We start from the raw sequence: 22,063 nt of genomic DNA on the forward strand, positions 1-22,063 counted from the left end.
AAGACTTGGTTTAGTGGGCCTTTGGTGCTCACTGAGTCTGCCCCGTGAGTGTGTCCCTAATGGATCTGAGGAGTTGTAACCTGGATGGTACTACTCTGACCCCTGGGTACAATGGCTCTTGGATCTCCAAGGAGGTGCTAATTTAGCCTCTGCCTGAGGCCACCCAGCAGGAGCTACAGAGGGATCTGCAGATTCCTCTTCTTTGTTTGGGTTTTGGAGGTGCCCCCATGAGGCCCAGCTGTGAAGCAATGCAAGCTGCTGTGGGGCTTTGGGCCTTCTTTTGGATGTTCTGGATCTCTCTGACTCAGCTGCAGTTTGCTAGGCAAGTTTAGACTTCAAAGGACCTGGCCATTCATATGCAAAAGCCTCTGCACACAGGTTGGATGCAGCCGAGTCTCAGAGTGGAGTAAACAGCAATAGCTTCCCGTCAGCCCTGCCGTAAGAGCCCCCCATGTCTCAGTGTCCCTTGGTAATCGCTGCAAGCATGTCTGAGAGATAGCCACCCTCGAGTTCCGCCAGAAGCCAGACAGTCCAGTTTCTCCCCATATGAGTCTGGATCCCCAGAGTCTTGCCCAGAACTAGAGTTCAGAGCAGTCAGGATCTTGTGTCTCCCTCTGAATTGAAAAAGCCAGCCGCGTAATCAGTTGCCAGCCCTCTCCACACATGTGCGCACCTCTGTACCTCTGCACTTTACTTCTGCAGGTCCTCTGAGTCTCAGTGTGCTTTTCTCTTCCCTTTTAGTTGTAGAATTTCCACTTAGCAGCCTTCCTGTGGTTCTGGATGATGTCGGTTTTGTCTTTTAGTAGTTTTGAGGTTGTTATGCAAAGCAGCAATTTCAGGTGTTTACCTATGACGCCATCTTGGTTTCTCCTGATTTTTTTTTTAATATAGTAAAGCTTTATTGCTGCTTTGCATCACATTCCAACATACCCAGTTTGCCTTCCATGAGATGATTTTAAGACATCAGATTCTCCCTCCCACTGGATTTCCCACATCTAGATAGCAGATGATGAGGGGAAGGGAAGGGTGTAAGATGGTACAGTGGTTATAGCACTTCCACCTACATCCCCCCATTGAGAGCTAGTCGAACATTCCCCTCCACCCCCTGTCAAGATGCAAGGGTGTTGGAAAATGTTGCTTAGCTTTGCAATAAGGAAAGGAAATGGGTTTTTCTGATTCTGGCTCTTGCTCATTCTGGCTTGGGTCTTTGCATTTTATTGCTTGGAATGAAATGGGAGAGTCTGTCCTAAGGAAAGATTAAAAAATCCTTTGATGGCCGAAACTGGTTTGGCTCAGTGGATAGAGCGTCAGCTTGTGGACTGAAGGGTCCCAGGTTCGATTCTGGTCAAGGGCATGTATAATACCTTGGTTACAGGCACATCCTCAGTAGGGGGTGTGCAACAGGCAGCTGATCGATGATTTTTTCTCATCAATGTTTCTAACTCTCTATCCCTCTCTGTTCCTCGGTAAAAAAATCAATAAAATATATTTTTAAAAATCCTTTGATGATCAAAGGGCAATAAATATAACTTGGTCCTGTATGGTTACACCTAGAATACAAGTTAGATTCTTCTAATCTTAAATAGTTGCTAAGGTGATTGTTAGAAATTAGGAAAACTAAGCTTATATGACATTGTGACAATATTCATAATTAAAAAACATGGTTATAGTTTAATAAGCAAGTATAAATCATTTATTATTTTCCTTTTATTTTCTGTATTGAGGTTCTACTGTATATGACCAGAGTTCTAAAGAAAATTGTTGAGTCTTCTTTAACAATCCTCTGTCCCTTTAGTCACTGAATTAAATTTTATGAAACCCTGATATAAAGACACTGAAGCTTAGCCAAGTCAACTGAACTTCCCTTGCTTCCTAACACCTTACTGCCCCACAGAGCCTGTAGAGCCAGCCACCACTCTCTCGCCCCACAGAGGACCTGAGTGTAATCTGTATTTCCCTTAAGCAGCCAGGGCACTTCCTCCTTATCTACAACGTGGTGGAAGGCTTGAGGTTTCCCCTGACACATTTAGGCAAACATGGTTGTACTAGAGTAATAATACTAATGTTTTTGTAACTTGTTATTTGCTTTCTATGTTGTTATTCAATTGGCTTGTGAATTATACAGTATAATGAGAATAAACATTTTCTTAATAAACTCAGAAACCTCTAGGTAGACTGAAAGTACTCTATGTACTACAGTGAGAATAAAAACATATCCTTATTTTAAGCACTTTATTCAAAATCTGTGCTAATATGGTTTATCCAATCTGGTGTAGCAAGTATACATCAGGGAGCCAACGGCTGCCTTAAGACCCTTCCATTTTCTTTTTTATCACAGAATTTTATGTGGTGGTTGGTTGGCAAAGACACTTAAGTAAAATTTCTGGGGAAGAAGAGGGAGGAATATATCTTATTTCCCAGTTAATGACGAATTTAAAAGAAATGACAATGAAGACATGGTTTCAAAGGTGTAAAACACTTACTCATAGTGTTTGAGCAATGGGACTGGTGAATAAAAACACACACTGAGTTATGGTGAATAAAAACACACACTAAGAAGAACATAGGGCAGCGCTAACTTTTAAGGTCGCTGTTTTCTTCAATCACCTTCAGCCCCGTGGCAGAGGAGAGGAGTAGTGAGTCAGCTATCATCACTAGTGCTGAATCAGTGGTACCCACCTCTTTAATTAACTCTGAGGAAAGGCAACAAAATTCAAGTTCATATTAAAATGAGGATAGTTAATGACAGATTCCAAATGGAATTTTCCCAGTATTTCTAGGAAGCAGATGCTTTAAGAAATTCATGTTTACTCAGTGAAAATTTCATGTGAGAAGAAAACAGTCAGGGACTCTAAAAACTGTGATGTTCAATAAGAGAATTCATATGTCTGTTAGAGTTCAGCATCCCCTCATTGCACCATCACCTCCATAATTGGCAAATACTATGAAATATGACCCGTTTTCTCAAAGAAATATCATTTTATGGATTCTTATTCAAGGGGAATGCTGCTAAGGCAATCTCAAGAGTGTATACATTTTTTTGTGTGGAGTAACAACAGAGAAATACTACGTAAATCAAATGATAATTGTACAAAAATAACAAAACACTTAGAGATAAACCAAGTTCAAACTCCTAAAAAGCACAATCCGCACTGCCATGCTGAGCTTTACAGGATTGCAAGCAGCCATTAAGAAGACACAGTTTCCTTATAACAAGTCATGGCAAGGATAGAAGTAAGTGCGCTATTATACTAATTTTTTAAAAGTTGAGAATATTCAACTAACAGGAAGACCATACAAGATAAATGTTTTGTGTGTGTGTGTGTGTGTGTGTGTGTGTGTGAGAGAGAGAGAGAGAGAGAGAGAGAGAGAGAGAGAGAGAAGAGAAGAGAGAGAGAGAAGAGAGAGAGAGAAGAGAGAGAGAGAAGTACTTTGGAATTATAATCTTAATACCTTAATGGGATGACAGATCCTATCACACACACACTCACACACACACACAAAATAAATAAACGAGAAGAAAAATAGCCTAGTCAGGCTGTGGCTGCACACAGCTATCTCTGATTATCAGTGACTGCTATCCGGACTGGGTGCTGTTCCCACAGTCTCATATCAGCACAACCATTTAGAAATGAAACAAACCACAGGAAATAAGCAAAACAACTCTCTGGCTGTCTGGTCTGCATTGCTACTTCAAAATCAGAATCTAAAAATTCTCTCATTAAGTTTCTAAATATCAACCCACTAAGTTGTAGTCTGGGGATTCAGAGAGGTCCTATTAGATAGAGCTTGATGAACTACTTCTGTGGTTTATAACAAGATAATTTTGAGCATCCTCAACTACGCCATGTTCCAAAATATAAGAAATGTCACAGATAGTGGCACTGCCCTATCTCTGAACTCATAATGCATTCACCTCCTATTACTTATGATGATTCTATCACGTGGTATCAGGCTCTTCATCTTTAAAGTGGAAGAACCAAGGCAGATGTTCCTGCTGTTCTCTGCTGACATGGCTGACAGGGCTAGAGCAGCACCTGACCTGGGCAGAGCCAATTAGAGTCTCTGTCCCAGGACTTGAAGACTCTGCTCAGTGTGCTAATGGCGGGACACACACAAAGACATGCTATGGCTCAGGAGGTAGAAGAGGAAGGGTTGGGGTTGCTATTTCAGTCAGCAAATGGAGAAACCTGGCCTCGAGTAAGCAGAAGAATAAAACTGAAGCAAAAATCAGCAGAGAACAGAAATGAAAGGACCTCAGAAAGACAGTATATTCTTGAATACAATAGCTTTCCAATATCAGGTTCTTGTTCTCTATGAAATCCGTGTGTAGGTCCTCCCCTTGAGTGAGAAACTTTTGCATACTTCCTATAAAAACTCTCCTTTTATTTTTCTGTTATTCCTTTGAGAGGGTTTCTTGACTAAGGTAATAAGAGTTCTAATTATAAAAAAATCATTGGTTTAGGTTGATTTTCTTCAACCATTTGTTAATCATTAAAATGTTTTCCCTTGACTTATGATGTCAGTCATTCATTTGTGCATTCGAGATTTCTAGGGCACCAGGATCACAGGCAGATCTTGAGAAGAGAGAGGTATTGTTATTTACACATTTAGCAATGAAAGGGAAACTTTTTTATTGACAAAGTAACGGTAACTACTTACATAATCTGGTAGAGGAACATCATTGGAACTTAGCGAACCTCTCAAGGACTGTGTAGCTTGTTCCAGAACTTTGTTGTGTTTTTTAGACAGCAAGGAAAACAAACTGAAAACAAAAACAAAAACAGAGACTCCAATTATATTAAAATAATTAAGTGTCTTCTTTGCTAGGTCTTACATGGAATTATATATTTCCACAGAATCATTCTAAAACACATTTGTAAGGATTCTTTTTTTCATGCTTGTATTAATAGCAAGATTAACAATGCTACTGATAGGACAAAAATGAAATGAGAAGAATGTTTAAAGTATAAGGGTTCTGAAGTATAAAAAAATTGACAAGTTAAAATTATATTTCAAACATCTAAGAAATTTTCAGAAGATTACTAAAGTGGGAAAAACAGTAGACAAACATTTAGAAAACCTGGGTTATGAAATGACTTTATGAGTAACTCACAGTGCAATTTATCACAAGTCACATTAGCTTGTTTTATCTCAATTTTCTTATCTTTTAATTAACTGTGTTGGATTAGATTATTTAATATAATAGAGTCTATGATTTAATTTTATAGCTTTATATTTTTATTTCTCTAAAAGAACAACTTTGAATATACATATTATAAGATTTCTGCCCCTGACAATGATGAACTACCTGGTACTGGATAACTCTTTTGTTGAAAACAACTAAGAAACTGGACAACATATATGAAACCACTGTTTTCAGATGTTATACAACATCTGAGGTGCAAGATTCTGACCCCTAAAAGAAGAGAAATCTATATATGGTGAGTTTCTGCCTAGAGGAACATTCCAGACTGTAGTTCAGAATAGTGGAACCCAAACAGTACACTCAATAATATTGTGCTGAGCTGATAAGACAGGGATATGAATTTGAGGCTGCTGCGGCAGCTAGAACTTGCAGGGCAGATATTAGATGGAAGAGAAATGCGAGAGGGAGTCCAGAAATCCGCCAAAGGCTCTTCCTTAGTGTTTGGCTAAACACTAAGCTGTAAAGTACAGAGAAAAACCCTACAAAGTGCGGCGGTTAAACTACCCAGGAGCTCAAAACTGCACAGGGATTTTTGGAGGTCATAAAAAGCTGAGGAATACTGGAGTTCCCACCAGCCAGAGTGGATAAAACTAACATGGGCATTCAGTTGAATTCTCAGAAAGACCATCTTTTAGAAGCAGAGGTCATCTAACCCAGAGTAATAATTACTGTATTCTCAAATTTACCCTAACAAATCTAAAAAGATCAATATTCAAAGGATAAAGCTAATTTACATTAAATATAAATGGCTCAACACTCCAATGAAATGGCAGGGATTGTCAAACTAAATAATAAGCAAGACCTAATTACATGCTGTTTACAAAAGTAAGTTGTAAATTTAAAGATACAGATAAGTTAACATTAAAACAATATAAAAATGGTATAAATCCTAGTCATAAGAAAGCTGGAGTGGTTCTTTAGACAGCAAGGAAAACAAACTGAAAACAAAAACAAAAACAAAAACAGAGACTCCAATTATATTAAAATAACTAAATTAATTAAATTAAAATAAATAAAATTAATATTAGACATGGTAGGTTTCAGAACAAGAATATTATTATTAAAGACAGAAATATTTTATAATGATAAAAAAGCCAATTTACCAAGAAGACAAAACAATCCTGGATGCTTCAAATATACATAATTATGTGCTTATGATATTAAAGCTATTATAGCTAATGAGTAATAAATTCCTCTTTGGGTTAGATGACAGCTTAAAAATAAAGGCAATTCTGATTCCATGCACTTTTCCATATAAATTTGAGGTATGATTTTTAGTAATTTTTTAAAATGTCAAAAACATTACTCTAGTATGCCTTAGTGAAATCCTGCTAAATAAAATATTACTTTGAATATCTTTTTAGGAATATCGCTAACTATTTAAGATGGTTTAAATGGGATATTCACTGAAAACAAGGTCACTAGGCATTCTTTCTAGATTAAGTTTTAACATTATAAAGAATAAAAATTCCTTGAACACTAATTGGTAGGTAATGCTGGATGTTGCCCAAAGCAAATTAACAGAGGCAAGAAACTTCTCTAAATCTATACCTAAATACAGTTGGAAGAAAAATAATTAAGTGACATAATTACTGAATGAATAAGTATGAAATTGTATACTGATTAAAACTAAGTATATATCTAAGAGACAGATTTCTTTAAAATGGAATAGTCTAGCAAAGTTCCATGAAGGCATTAGATCTTACATAGAATCCTGAAGGGAAAAGATTTGTGCAAGAGCAAAGGCATTTCTCAATAGAAGGCAATTCACAGGCAAAATGGGAAAGTAAGAAGAGTGGAATGAAAATGTTATCTAAAAAGTAGAAAACAAGATTCAACCGATTAGGGTACGTCCATTTTTTGCAATCACTTCATTTTTCTAAGTTAACTTCATTAACTCCATTTGAAGTTAGTCTTGCTTTGCTTTGTTTTTCCTTTTTGGAGTTAATAAATACTGTACTTTCTACTCAAGCCCATTCCTATCACCCATTGGTAACTAATGTTAGCAGTTTATTGTATATGATTCTAGAAATGTTATATGCATCAAGGAATAAATGAATACTGTCCATTTACATCCATCTTCTTTTTATTCCACAAAATATAAACTGTTCTGTACCTGAACTTTTTCTACTTAACAATATATTTCTTAATTCAGTCAACAATTATTTAGTGCCAGTTACTTGATACTAAGCTTATGAATATACCTAATTTAACCACTACCAATCAGTGCAATGTTCCCAGTTTTTTGTATTATAAATAGCACTGCAATGAATGCCCTGGTACACAATTTTTAGTCTACTAGAGGGGAGAGACTATTCCTTGAAGTAAAACTGCTGATTAAAAGAATTACTGAACATTTTAGTGAAGTGCATTAGGGGGTGTATATTTTTAATGTACAAATTATCTTAAAGGTTATGGAAGTAAAAAGGTAAAAGTAAATTAGGATAGTGTATGATGCAAATTTACATGGGAATGTATAAAGAGGGAAATCAGTAAAGAGTCTTCTAATTGGTTTCCATACATTTCCTAGAATAAATGAAATTTCATAAGTTTTTGAGACAAAGAACTTGGGTGGTCAGTTGTAGCATAGTATTTGGCAAGACTAAGAGGCATAAATGGATGCCCAAACAAAAAAGGGAAAGCAATAAATATACCTGGAAATGAATTTATCCTGGTTAATGTAACTAAATAAGGAAGACATAGAATGAAAACTGAAAGATGAATAAATGTTTAAAAACAATGTTACAGTAATTATTATGAGTGAAAATATTTTTAAAATAATGGCTAAAATACATGACTTGTCAATATATGATTTGGTAGTTATACCAAAAACGCAAGTGAGTGAAAATAAAAGAGATTCAATCATTAGGGTTACAATTACTTGTATTTTTCACAGTCATTCATGCAAATTTTTTTGTTTTTAACTTTAAAGTAATTCAGTGGGAAAATATCTAATAAGTAAAAGGATTATTAAGCAGATTTTTCTAATTTTGACTAAATTTGGTCAGAAATGCTATTTAGTAAGAATGACCCAAGTAAACTAAAACCTTGGTAATTTAATTTATTATCTCAGAAGAAAAACTTTCCCTAATTTTGACTTACTTTTCATACATCTTACAAACCCAACAAATTAAATATGTGTATTTATAGTAACTTCACAGAAAACCCACCTCTACCACAGACTCATCCTCAAATATAGGCCAGTCTCCTTTCCCTCGTCTAAAGCCATAAACCCAAACCACAAACAGAGAAAGATTTCCTCGCATGAAGTGGTTATCAATGCCCAAGAGAGAGCTGTGAATTCAACTCTGAGTCTTATGAACCTGATTTAACACGATTCTACACAAGCTAAGTTAGTACCTTCCTCAACCAAAACTTCTACATAATAAAATCAATGAAGAAGAGGAAACCAGGACGGAAATATATGGAAATGGGGAACCCCCCCCCAAAAAAAACCCCAACAACAACAAGAAAAGATTTTGAGATCAAAGTGGAAGCAAACTCAATATTTCATTATTGTTTAGTACAATAGTCCAAGTCATGGCAATATCCCTGCAGCCTCCAGAAATGGATGCAAACATGCACCAAGTCTTGTACTTATAAACTTGTGAGTCTGTAACAGCAAGATGTCTTGGCTGAAATACTTTAGAGCATTTTTTAAGATAGTGCTTTCATAAAACATACTTTTGTTATCTGGAAAATATGTGGAACTCCATAATTCTCAGGGTTGCTAGATAAATGAGGTATCACTTAAATGGGATTTTAAAAGCCTGTAATATTTGAAGCTACAGTCCCTTTTAGTTCTGAGCTAAGTCCAAACAGGATTTACTACAGTATCAACCAGAATATTTCTGATATGATGAAATTACAAATGTTTTTAAATTAAAATATATTTAACAATACAGAACATAAACCATAGTGATCCCCACAAATAACCATTTTTAAATGTCTTTTTAGAACAAAGTTCTATTTAACTACCAATAATTACAGAGGTAAAATTTTACCAGTAGTTGTAAAAATGTCACTATTTCAGGATAATATTATAGCTCAGATCAAGTTGGGCATAACTTGATAAGAAATAATCTCGTTTTTTTAAGAACTGTAGTTAATGTTTAACCACATATGTCTCCCCAATTTTCCCAGGATCCAGGCATAAATTCATGCTCTGTGCTCCCTCTGCTGGCTCTAAGCTATTTTTTTGTACAAGGCAATCCCATTACAATGCACTGAAAGGCACTGGCTCATTTCATTTGGGATCTGAAAGATATAATCCATCTCTCCACTTTCCCTGTTGAGGAAAAACAAGAAAAACATATCTTGACCAAGGTGATGCTGAGTGCTGACAGGTAGAATGATCCTGATCTTTTGACTCCTAATCCAGTGCTCCTTCCATTCCATTAGGACCTCACTGTCTTCATGTACAAAACTGTTATAGCTTGCCTCCTACAGTTACTTAAAGTCTGAAGCTTGGTGTCTCTGAGCCACACACAGATTTTTCACTGAACTATAATTACAACTGTAAGGGCACTTGACCAATATTCAGTGCAGACATATAGGCTCAAAGAGTATCCATGATTCTGTATCTTGGACAGTGCCCAATGCAAGTAACCTACTGTAAAATTCCCAGACACAATGAATACTTAACTTTCTCCTAGTGTGCTTCTACCATTTGTTTACAAATCACATGCCACAAAATTTGCGTTGGAATATATGGTTGCCACACAATATGTCTTCATGTCAGTAAAACTGTAGTCATCTTGTTGATGTTGGTTAAGAGGAGGGTGGCAGAACCATCTAGAGCGTGCCTATTACATCCCAAGTACAGAGGAAGGCCTTTACAGAAGTTACTGTCAAGGGGAATTTGTAAGTAGCATTTCTATCCATAGTTTACAGAGAAGGAAGCAGAGGGAGAGTAGCTTGCTCAAGGACTATTTGACATCTATGTTTCTACCATATAAGATGCTCCTAATTGCTTTGATATTTTGCTAGTTCTTCAACCAGCAAAGAGAGAAGCAGTAAAAAGTGTTTTCTTACCACCAGCACCATCATCCCCACCTCTCACCCTTCTCCCCCCGAAAAAAGAAAGCTTTGGGCAAAGGATACTTTATTAAAAACATGGATCTGTTTAATTTCTTTTAAAATTTAAGCTAAAATGGGAAGGGTTAACAATACTTTCCCAAGAGTAAGGTACATGACCTATACTAAAAATATTCATTAACCCACAGCACAAGTTAGTATTTAACTAGTTAACTGCCATGCTACCAAAACGGAAACCATCCCCACACGAAATGATACTTTGAATTTTAATTTAATTTTATTTTTTTAAAAAATTTTTTATTGATTTTTTACAGAGAGGAAGGAAGAGGGACAGAAAGTTAGAAACATCAATAAGAGAGAAACATAGATCAGCTGCCTTTTGCACCCCCCCCCCAACTGGGATGTGCCCTCAACCAATGTACATGCCTTTGACCGAAATCGAACCCGGGACTTCCAGTCCGCAAGCCTACACTCTATCCACTGAGCCAAACCGGTTTCGGCTTGAATTTTAATTTTTAAAATCTGCTGCCTGCATCTATAGTATATAAAGATTTATGGCATACAAAGGGCTAATTCCAATGGACTTTTAAATAATAACTGTATTTAATTATTTGTCAAGTAGTCTGTGTGCGGAAACCTGAAAACACTAGGTCCAGTCTGATAACAATACTATTTACATAGACACAAACAGTCTGGTATGAAAGAATCTAATCTGATCAGACCAAAAGTAAATATTTATTAGCCAGAATATACAAGTCTGTCTTTGTGAGGAAGAGACATTTGTTTCTTGATGAAAGATATAACTTGTTATCTAAATCATGGATAATTCTCATTCAAAGTGGAGTTTAAATTCTATGTTCCTTCTGAAAACAGAAAACTAACAGCATCAGTGCCTATCTTTGTTCTCTGGTGGCAATGATTTGTTATTCTTAGGGAAGGGAATCGTGGTCAAGTATTCACATGGAAATAGTGTTAAGATGAACATATTCCTCAATTACTTACAGGTTAACTTATTTGGACAGTACTGACAACAAACGTTAACATTTTTTAAGAGTAGCCTAGATTAAATCTGGTCTTAAGCAATTTAGAAAAAAAGTAATAAATGAATTGAAATTTTAACCTTGCAATTTAAATAACCTAACAATTTAAATAATGTGACCAATTTGTTACCCATGGCTCTAGAGCTGGCATCATGTAATATTAATAATTTTTTTCAACTGAAGTGACAGATAAAAATAGCCTGCTTCTTACTATTGGGTCGGCAACTAAGTAATTGCGATTTTTAAAAGAAAATCAAAGACAATTTTTTTATGGAACTAAATAACTTTATTCTGTAATGTATTGCCCATTTTGATCAATGACCTTTTGCCATCTTTCAGGCAGCATCATAATCCCACGTTCAAAAAACTTCTGGTTTTTATTAGCAAAAAACTGAATCAGGTACGATTTGACATCATCATCATTATTGAAATTTTTACCATTCAAGGAGTTTTGTAAATATCGAAACAAAAAGTAATCAGATGGTGCAAGGTCAGGACTATATGGTGGATGTGGCAAAACATCCCAACCAAGCTCCATTAATTTTTGCCGAGTGACCAAAGATGTGTGTGGCCTTGCATTGTCATGATGGAATACAACACCTTTTCGATTTGTCAATTCGGGCCGCTTTCTTCAACTGCATTGTTTAATTTCATTAGTTGTTCAATGTAGACATCAGAATTGATCGTTCGGTTGGGTGGTAAGAGTTCAAAGTAGACAATTCCTTTGTAATCCCACCAAACTGATAACAAAACCTTCTTTTGATGAATATCAGCTTTTGATGTTGTTTGAGTTGGTTCACCTGGCCTGCTCCACGATCTTTTCCGCTTGATATTGTTGTAAACAACCCATTTTTCATCGCCAGTTATCAGTCGTTTTAAAAATGGATCATTTTCATTACGTTTCTTTAGCAAATCGCAGCTGCTAATGCGTTGCGTTAACTGTGATTCTTTCAGTTCGTGAGGAACCCATGTATCGAGTTTTTGAACATAGCCAAGTTGTTTTAAGTGATTTTCAATGCATGTATGTGATACATGAAGCTTCTCTGCAATCTCACGTGTTGTACTGTGACAGTCCGAATTGATTATTGCTTTGATTAGGGCGTCATCAACTTCAACTGGACGACCAGAGCGTTTTTCATCTTTGAGTGAAAAATCACCAGAACGAAATTTGGCAAACCAATTTTGACACTGCCGTTTTTTTAAGGCTTCGTCACCATAAACAGCACATAACTTTTTATGAGCTTGCGATGCGTTTTTCCCTTTGCGGAAATAAAAAAGCAAAATATGACGAAAATGTTCCTTTTGATTTTCCATTTTTCAACGAACGCCAAACGAAAACTACAAAACAGATCAAAAAACTTTTTTTACTGATTAACAGCTGAATAGCCAACTATCAAATAACAAAATGTGTTTTACATTTGTACTACGCCTGCAAACCTAAAAATTCAACTGAAGCCATGTGTGAAACCCGCAATTACTTAGTTGCCGACCCAATATTATGAAGAAAGGAATTTAGGGTAATGCAGACACACTTGGGCTTAAACACGAGTCCTTCACTAACTACCGGAGGAAACCTGGGCGCTTCGCTTCTCTGAGACTGTTTCCTGGGGGATGACAGTGACAGCTGCTAAATAAAGGGTTGCTGTAATAATTAAATGAGAAAATTAATGTAAAAAATCTTAATAGGAAGACTAAGGAAAAGGCCACTGGTCAGTTCCAATTAATTACTGGCACGTAGGAGTATGGGCTCTTGGTTACTGGCTATCCCAACTCCGAAACTGTTATATATTAGCAACAAATTCTAACTTTTTAACAATACTGTGCAAACAATACTCAGATCCTCTCTGGGCTGCGTCTGGACCACCAGCTGTCAGTACATAGTTTCTAGCTGGGAGAATCAGTGGAGATGCCACATGCCATGAAACTGAGCAAAGCATCTGGAGGCAAGGTGTTGGGGTTAGATGGATGTTCAAAAAGAAAGAGATGTGCTCTGGCAGGAAAACAAGGAGTCGTGGTGAAGATGATTTTAACTTGATGGAAAATTGTGTTTCTTTGGCACACCATGGTTTTGCGATAGCCCAGTACTATATTTATCGTCCAATTTAAAATCTTTGATTTTTATGTAAATGCCTTTCCATTTAATCCCTGATTCCCCAGTAAGGAGAATATGTATTCCCTGTCCTATCAGAGACAGACCAATTGGTTTATAATAGAATCCAGAGTCTCCACAATAACTCACATGTCTGGGATATAGTAAAAAATTACTCAACACACAATTTTGGTTAGAGGCATATTGACTTTATTGATCCTGGGGAATGAACTTCTGGTTTTAGTGATATTCTCTTCTGCTCTTCTGTTTTCTATATCACCAACTTCTGCTCAATACTCTTGTCTTTAGTCTCCTTATTTTGGTTTCATTTGCTCATTTTCTAGTTTCTTCAGGAAGATGCTGAGATAACTGACTTGAGGCCTTTCTTCTTTTCCAATATAGGCATTTCAGGCTATAAATTTCCCCCTAAACACTGCTTTAGTGGCATCCCACATCCTTTGATCTGTTGTATTTTTATTTAGTCTTTGTACCACTATATTTTATTTGCACAAATAGCTTCTTGTAGATAATGCCAATCATTCCTACTCTACTAAAACATTATTCTTCATTATAGAAAGCAACATATTAGATATTCTCTACTTTTTTCAGATAATGTTATAACACCTTCATGGAAAACAAACACCACAAAGCAGTCTTAATTTCTAGTTCAAGTCTACCACTCTCGATTTTACTTGACACGTTATCCACAATGATCACTTCCTGAACACTCCATACCTTTGCTCATGCTAACCTCCTGGCCTAAACATCTCTTTCCTACAAAAATCTGCCTAGTAAATTTTTACTCACCCTTCAAAATTAGAGAAAACACTGACCACATTTTTCTAGTTAGTTGTATTCATGCTTACTTCCCTCACTAAAATACTAATTTCTTGAGCATGGAATAATTCACTTTGGCCTCCTTTGTACTTAGCAAGTACCTGTATGTTTAAAGGGTTCTTAAAAAAATGTTTGTTTAATTGAACTAAATTGATAAGTAGAAATAATTTGGGATGCAGTGTGTTATGGAATGAATGTATGTGGACCTCCAAAGTTCATATGGTAAAGCTCTTGATCTCTAGTGTGGCTGAGAGAGTAAAGAAGAAAGGAAGGCTAAATGAAGTCAGAAGGGTGGAGCTCTGATCCAACCGGATTGTACCGTCCTAAGAAGAGAAACCAGAGAGCTCCTCCTTCATTCAGAGCAATCATGTGAGCACACAGCAAGAAGGCTGCTGCAACCCCCGAGGAGCCCTTCCTGGACAGCAGTCCTGCCGGCACCTTCACCTTGGACTTCCAGCCTCCGGAACCGTGAGAAAATAAACTTCTCTTGTTTACACTACCCAGTCTACGGCATTTTGTCATGGCAGCTCAAAATGTCTAACACACATAGGGATGTGGTGAAGATGAGGCAGTTCCTCCTTCCCAGGTTAGGGTTCTTGGCCCTCCAGAACCAACAGTTTCCCTTTCGCTGAAAAAAATATATATATCTTTGCCTTTTCCCCAGAAGGCTGGACTTGCAGCAGTACTGCCATTCTGATCTTAGCCATGGCCAACGCAACTCACTTCACACCAAGAATATTCAACATTCCATAACCCCTTTTATAAACAAATCAATAAAAAAAAAAAAAAAAAGCTCAGTTCCCTGATGACTGAGTTACTGAGATAGTAGAGAAGCACAAACTTTTTCTTTTTTTATAACACATTTTTATTAATTTTAGAGAGAAAGGGAAAAGGGGATAGAGATTAAAAAAAACATCAATGATGAGAGAGAATCATTGATTGGCTGCCTCCTGTACGCCCCCCACTGAGGATGGAGCCCACAACCCGGGCACAGGCCCTGACAGGGAATCTAACCATGACCTCCTGGTTCATAAGTCGACACTCAACCACTGAGCCATGCCAGTAAAGCAAGAAGCACAAATTTTTGTTTCATTATAAGATTAAAGATGATAGTTACTCTAATAATGTATTATCTTATAACTATGGAGAACTATCACAGTACTTCTAAAATAACTGTTATGTAATAAAATAAAGGTAAAGAAAAATGAAGAGTGCTGGAGAGGGTTTCTGATTTTGGATGGGACAGAGACAGCTTCACTGAAGAAGTGACATTTAAGCAAAGACCTAAAAAAAGTGAGGATGTGAGTTGTACAGATATCTGGGAAAGAGTATTCTAGAAAAAAGAAATAGTAAGTACAAGTGGACCAAAGAAAAACCTGTTCATCTTGAATTATCAGTAACAATCTCATGGATCTCTTTAAATGATTATTTAAAACTTGAAAGACCTAAATCATATCATTATTTTTAGTTGGCAAGACCCCCACCCCTACTCAAAAAACAAACAAACTGTAGTTAAGTGTCAGATTCTGGCCAGGACTAGTGGGACTCGTCACTAAGGTTGACTTACAGATGTTGTTGTTTTCATGGCAGTGTGACCTGGTGCTTGTTTGTTTTAGAGAAGAAGTAAGTTTTAGCTTTTTTACTTAAAACAGAAAATTAAATGATTACTCTTCAACCATCAATCTGCGCAGAACAGAAATTGGACTTGAAAAACATAATGCTGCTGAAAACATCTTTTAAGACTGACTAGATTGCAACATGAGAATTACTACATTCAATAATTCAACAATATAACTGCAAAAACCTATCTACTTCTGAAACGTGAGAAGTAGTAGATAGAAAGTGAGTTGTGAACTGTGTCATATTAAAGCTAGAATGGAAAATAATTTGCTAAACTTATTTCCTTCAGACTGAATTATCACTACAAATAAAAGGCAGAAAGCTGCCAAAAACACGAAAAAAATTAAAGTACTTATTACTTTAATTTACACTGAAAACATGCTAACCACCAATAAACAGTGGTTGCAGCAATCATGGGGGAAATAATAATAGCAGAATTTGGGTGCTCACTAGCCCTGTGATAAGTGTTTTGCATACATTAGTTCTCACTTAAACCTGGCCCAACCCAGAGGCAGGATTCCTATTATCTCTACCTCACTGGCTGAAGACCACCAGCTTCTCAGTGGGAAACTAGCACTCAAGCCTTGGCAGCCTGTCCCCACACCGAAGCACCAGGCCACACTGCCATGAAAACAACAACATCTGTAAGTCAACCTTAGGACGAGTCCCACTAGTCCTGGCCAGAATCTGACACTTAACTACAGTTTGTTTGTTTTTTAAGAAATATTATGATGGGGTAGAAAGAAGAGGGTAAAGGGGATATAAATGGTGATGGAAAGAGACTTGACCTGGGGTTGTGAACACACAATACAATATACAAATGATGTATCACAGATTGTACACCTGATTTCTATATAATTTTATTAACTAGAGACCCGTGTACTCGATATGTGTGTGTGTGTGTGTGAGCCCAGCCTGTACCCTTTCCAATCTGGAAGCGTGCAAGAGGCAGCCAATTAATGATTCTCTGAATCATTAAAGATCACTGAAGTTTCTCTCACTTCCTCTCTGAAATCAATAAAAAAATATATTTTTAAATATTATGTATCCTTTTAAAAGCTCAGGATTTTAATTTTTCTTCTTTATGATATGCTAATGAAATCCAAATAATTAATAACAATGGCATAACTATATGCCCAGAATATGTGTTGATTTGGTCAACAAGTCCCAATTTATGAATTTGTCTTAATGGAATTATTAAAGAGAATCCAGGTTTGAATAATAAATTTTATAGTCACCTACTTAATAACTTCATTTTTTATTCTGCCCATTCACTGTCTTTCTTATTAAATGATGGAACTAAACTGCTATCATGCTTCGTTTGGGGGTATAAATTCACCACACTTCTTCTAATCGGATTGTTGGTTCTCTTAACATTTAAAGTACAACTTTTATCCTGTCTCCAAATGGCTCCACAACTCTTTTCCAATTCATACATCTGATCTCATCTCCCCCCACACCCTGTCCTGCTCCCCATTCTTTTTCCCTAAATGAACCCTTTGTCTTTGTCGCCTACTCCTGCTTATATCTTCTTTCATGCCACCCCCTTCACTTGGAACAGCCTGCTAATCCATCAAATATCTATCCTCAAATCACTTTTTAAAAGTCACTTTATCAGTGAAGTCTACCTGATGTCACCCATCTACCCACCTGTCCTATTTATAGAGTGAATCCATCAGATTAACCACCGTGAGGCTCAAATTTTAAATGTTTTTGTTATTACACTACTGTGAGGTTCACCATATTCAGCACATCAAAAAGAATGTGAATCCTAATGAGCTTTACAATTTAAAAGTAGAACTTCAGATATATCTACAACCAAAGAGAATGCATAATCCAGAGGGATCTAAAAAATGTAAATCCAACCACTGCTTTCAAATGGTACAGATACAGGGACAAAGAGTCAGATGTGGGTATTTGATTGTCAAAAGGAAGACCATAGTCATTGGGAATATATGATCTAAAAAAATTACTCCAAGTCTCCCGGGGAACACTGATGAACTGGAACACTGGTCTTACACTGCTTCTATCATTTACAACTTGCCCAATTCTGAGCACTGTGTCTGTCTATCCATGTTGGCAATAAGGACAATGATATCTGCTACAGAGAAAAATTAGAAAAATAAAGTGGCTCATGAAAGGCCATCTCTTTTAGGTCAAAACTAGTGATTTAGTCTAAGGAATGTGATAAAACCACATTAATGAGATAGCGTAGAGCCCATTAAGGACAGTGGTCAATAGAGCTTCTATGAGAAATCTCCATCCCTTTCCCAGGAAGATCCTGAATGCTCACCCTTACTGACTAGAAGGCTGTTGTCTGTGGAGCAGCCCACACTGTCTCACTGCTTCACTAATATACTCACTTTCACTTTAAACCCCATGCTGGCTCACATTTGAATTCTTTCCTGCAAGAAGCCAAGAACCCAAAGTAGGTCATGGACCTTAGGGTTCCCAGATCCCCCGATCACCTGCATCACTAAGTATTGTGTTTTTTGGTAGAATTATATATTCAACAAAGAAGATAATTAGTTCTCGATAACACTGTAATTTTTGAGTATCATGGTTTGTTTAAAACAAGCAATGGATTAAAATTCAAAGCTGAAATAGATAATCAAAAAGATATTTTAAAGAGATAATGTATCTAAAAATATTATAGTGAAAACTAAATTCAGAAAAATATTTGAGTAACAAATATTAATAGGCAAGAAAAATAACTGTAGGTCATCAGAAGAAATGCCAATTGATTATGTAAGAGGGAAAATTGGCTTCTCTAAACACACAAAATCAGAGAAAACACCTGCAGAACCAAATCAGGAATAACATGATAATACTTAGAAGCTTCTTTATGCTAAAGAACACACATTATTGGGAAAGTGAGTTCTTTAGTTTTGCTATGAGGATGCATGTCATATTTCCACATGTTGTAAACAAGTAAAGCCACATTACCCTCTGAGGTGACTATTTATTCACTTTAATTTGTAAAATTAAGGAACATAGATTCAAATAAGAATATATATACATAAATCACTGCTATACACACACACACACACACACACACACACACACACACACACACATATATATATATATATATATATATATATATATATCCCAATATATATAAAGCAGTGATTAAGTCATGTGCCAACAAATTCAAATCTAAGCCTACAGATACTTTAGAGCTGAGTAAGTTATTAAGTAATAATTTTAAGAGGTCATTGTACTGTCTGGGGTAGCATTCTCCCTATACCAGAAAATGCAACCAACATTTTGATGGTGAAAGGCATTGCAAATTAAAGCCAGGTTGACTTGGTCTCCCTTAAAGAAAAGATGCAGCAGTGACATGCACGTCCAGGTATGCGATGCCTCTGAGTGCATGCCATGATTCTAGCTCAGGTGAATTATTATATCTCTCAGTGGAACCACATGCTATTTATGTGTACAGATTCAGTGTACAAACAGGTTACAATTATCATTATTATATTTGAGGGGGAAGGGAAGGGCTAGAAAACCAGACAGCGAAGATTAAATGACGTTTCTCTAGACAGTAACAGAAAATACCACAAACTCTTACCATAGTCACACCAACAGTTATGCAAATTTTGATAGCCTGGATACCTCTTACATTTGCTGCTTAGCTCTAGTCACAGAAATCAGGGGACAGTGCTTCTTGAGAAGGAATATTTTAAAACTAATGAAAATCAAAGCTTTCTTTCCTGCCCTAGCTGGTTTGGCTCAATGGATAGAGTGTCGACCTGCGGACTGAAGGGTTCCAGGTTCAATTCCAGCCAAGGGCACATGCCTGGGTTAAGGGCTCGATCCCCAGTAGGGGGCAAGCAGGAGGCAGCCAATCAATGACTCTCTCTCATCATCGATGTTTCTATCTCTCTCTCCTTCTCCCTTCCTCTCTAAAGTCAATGAAGAAATATATTGTAAAAAACAAAACAAAAAAACACAAAGCCTTAGGATGGAGGACCCAGGGGCTCTCCCTCCAGGGAGCACGCCCATGCCTTTCCCTTCCCGCTCCTCCGCCAGGCACCTTCCCATCAGCTTCCTCACTCCCAAGCTCCAAGGCCTCTAGAACTTGTTTGCTGTATCAATAGTAACTATACTTCTAACCCGCCAGAGTAGCTTCTGCTTACTTGTTTATTTAAAGTTAGAAGAATGACGTAATTGCTAGTGACTAAAGAGAGGAATGACAAGGAATCCATGAGACTTTTAGCCACTGTTAGAAATTATATTCAATAGCTAATTGATCTCATTTTTTCTTTTCCCAGTGTTAAGTAAAATATAAAACTTATCCTTCAGTTTAACAGTGAAAACCTGCCAATGTTTACTTTGTGGAATCTTTTAAGAATAATATTTAACCACTATTACTTTGAAGGTGGAAAATCAAACCTATATAAAAAAATTAGAACCAAACTTAGACATTTGGGATACAACACTGTGAACTTTTATAAGGATGAGTGGTTTTGAAAAAGAACTGCATGTATGGAGCATAGAAACCCAATGTAATGGTACATATAGAATTTAGACCAAATAATACAGCTTTGAGTTTCTTGTTTCTATAGTCTACAATTCAATTTTAAATTGAAGCCAATTTTGAATTTTATTTTTTTTAAATGTTTTTATTGATTTTAGAGAGGGAGAGGGAGAGAGAGAGAAACACTGACGGGCTGCTTCCTGCACGCCCACAACTAGGGAGCAGGCCTGCAACCCTGCCATGTGCTTTGACTGGGAATTAAACTGGTGACCTCTTGGTAAATGGGATGATGCTCAACCAACTGAGCCACACAGGTCAGGTCTAGCCAGTTTTTAAAAGTATCTCCAATTAAAATTGTAAGTAGAAAATAGAAGCTCAATAATTTAAACACAAATGTTAAAAATGTATAATCATCAAATAATATCAAGCTTATAGATGGCTCTAAGATGGGTTGAAATTATTTTAAGGACAAAGTTATTTAATAAAATCATGTTATTATGAAAAGTCTTCTTTGGAGGCAATATAAGGTTAAAAGTGTGGCGTTTATACCTAGAATATTTGGGTTTTAATACTGACTTTGGTGTCTTCTAGCAAGGTATTATAAATCAGTGTGTCAGTTCCCTCATCTATAATATGGGGGTATTAATATTAGCTATCCACAGAGTTGCTTTGAGGATTAAAATAAAAATAGTTAATAATGAGAAGAATGTCCATTACAGAGCAAAAGCTCAATAAATATTAACTATTATCACCACTACTGGACAAAGAAAATTATATGTATGCTCTCTCTAATACACAGCCTTTAGGAAATCTATACAGTACATCTAAAGTTCATTTAAAATTTAATTTTTAATGACCTGCCTCTTATAGAAGCTAGTTTGTAGAGCTGTTGTGTGAAACAAGCAGTCTCTTGGAGCATATCTGACTCTAGTTTAAGATCGATATAAGAATGTGCATAGAAAATGCCTAAGAAAATTAGTAACTCAATTCCCCTTCCAGCTCAAAACTGTAAGATGGAGATTTAAAAGGTAACAGGATTGAAATGAAATTTTAAAGTCTCAATATGTGAAATTTGAGAAAAAAGCAGCTACCTGTTGAGAATAACTCCTTAAGCACACGTATGGGGAGACGCATTTATCTTACATCATAATGCGGTGACATTCAAGGAGATGAGACTTTGATCAGAGCAAGAACTCCAGAAACTTGGATTCTACTTCCAGCTTTTGTGCTCCTTCCCAAACCATCTAGCTTCTCTCTGTCCTTCTTTACTTCCTCCTCTTTAGTAAGATAGAGATAAATCATTTCATTGTCTAGCTAACTCAGAGGGATAGGGTTAGGGTAAATGCCATTCCTACTTTGACCAAATTGAAGAGATTCACTTTGCTCATCCTGAGCATGATGATTTAGTTACTTAGAGCTAGTAGATGAAACATTAACTTCTGATTTACATCACCGCCTATTTAAATTCGGGAAGTCAAATAAATGTAAAGGCTGGCATCATGACGTGCCAAGGCAGGGAGAGTGGGTGGAATCACTTTTCTTCCATATACGGGAAACGCTGTATGTTTAAGTCTGTTAGACATTTAGTTACCAAGAATATTTCTATAATAAGCAGTTATGCAAGTCTGCATGTCTGAATATGTACATGAAATTCCCTGCAAATGGAAGCCTGAGGGGAACGGCATCCAATTGGAAGAACTTTGTATCCATTCCAAATCCTCCATATATAGTCTAAACTTTATGAGAAA

At 36.5% G+C, this 22,063-nt stretch overlaps 1 protein-coding gene across 4 annotated transcripts in view; it reads right to left on the reverse strand.

The window, feature by feature from the left end:
- DYM (dymeclin) overlaps window positions 1–22,063 on the reverse strand; it is a 233,669-nt gene that overhangs the window by 60,572 nt on the left and 151,034 nt on the right. For all 4 annotated transcript variants that reach the window (XM_036419857.2, XM_036419859.2, XM_036419858.2 and 1 more), the window contains one exon: window positions 4,663–4,765. In XM_036419857.2, the coding sequence (XP_036275750.1) occupies window positions 4,663–4,765 (103 nt within the window). The remainder of the gene's footprint in view (window positions 1–4,662; window positions 4,766–22,063) is intronic.

The sequence above is a fragment of the Pipistrellus kuhlii genome, unplaced genomic scaffold (assembly GCF_014108245.1).
Source record: "Pipistrellus kuhlii isolate mPipKuh1 unplaced genomic scaffold, mPipKuh1.p scaffold_m20_p_6, whole genome shotgun sequence".
Lineage (NCBI taxonomy): Eukaryota > Metazoa > Chordata > Mammalia > Chiroptera > Vespertilionidae > Pipistrellus > Pipistrellus kuhlii.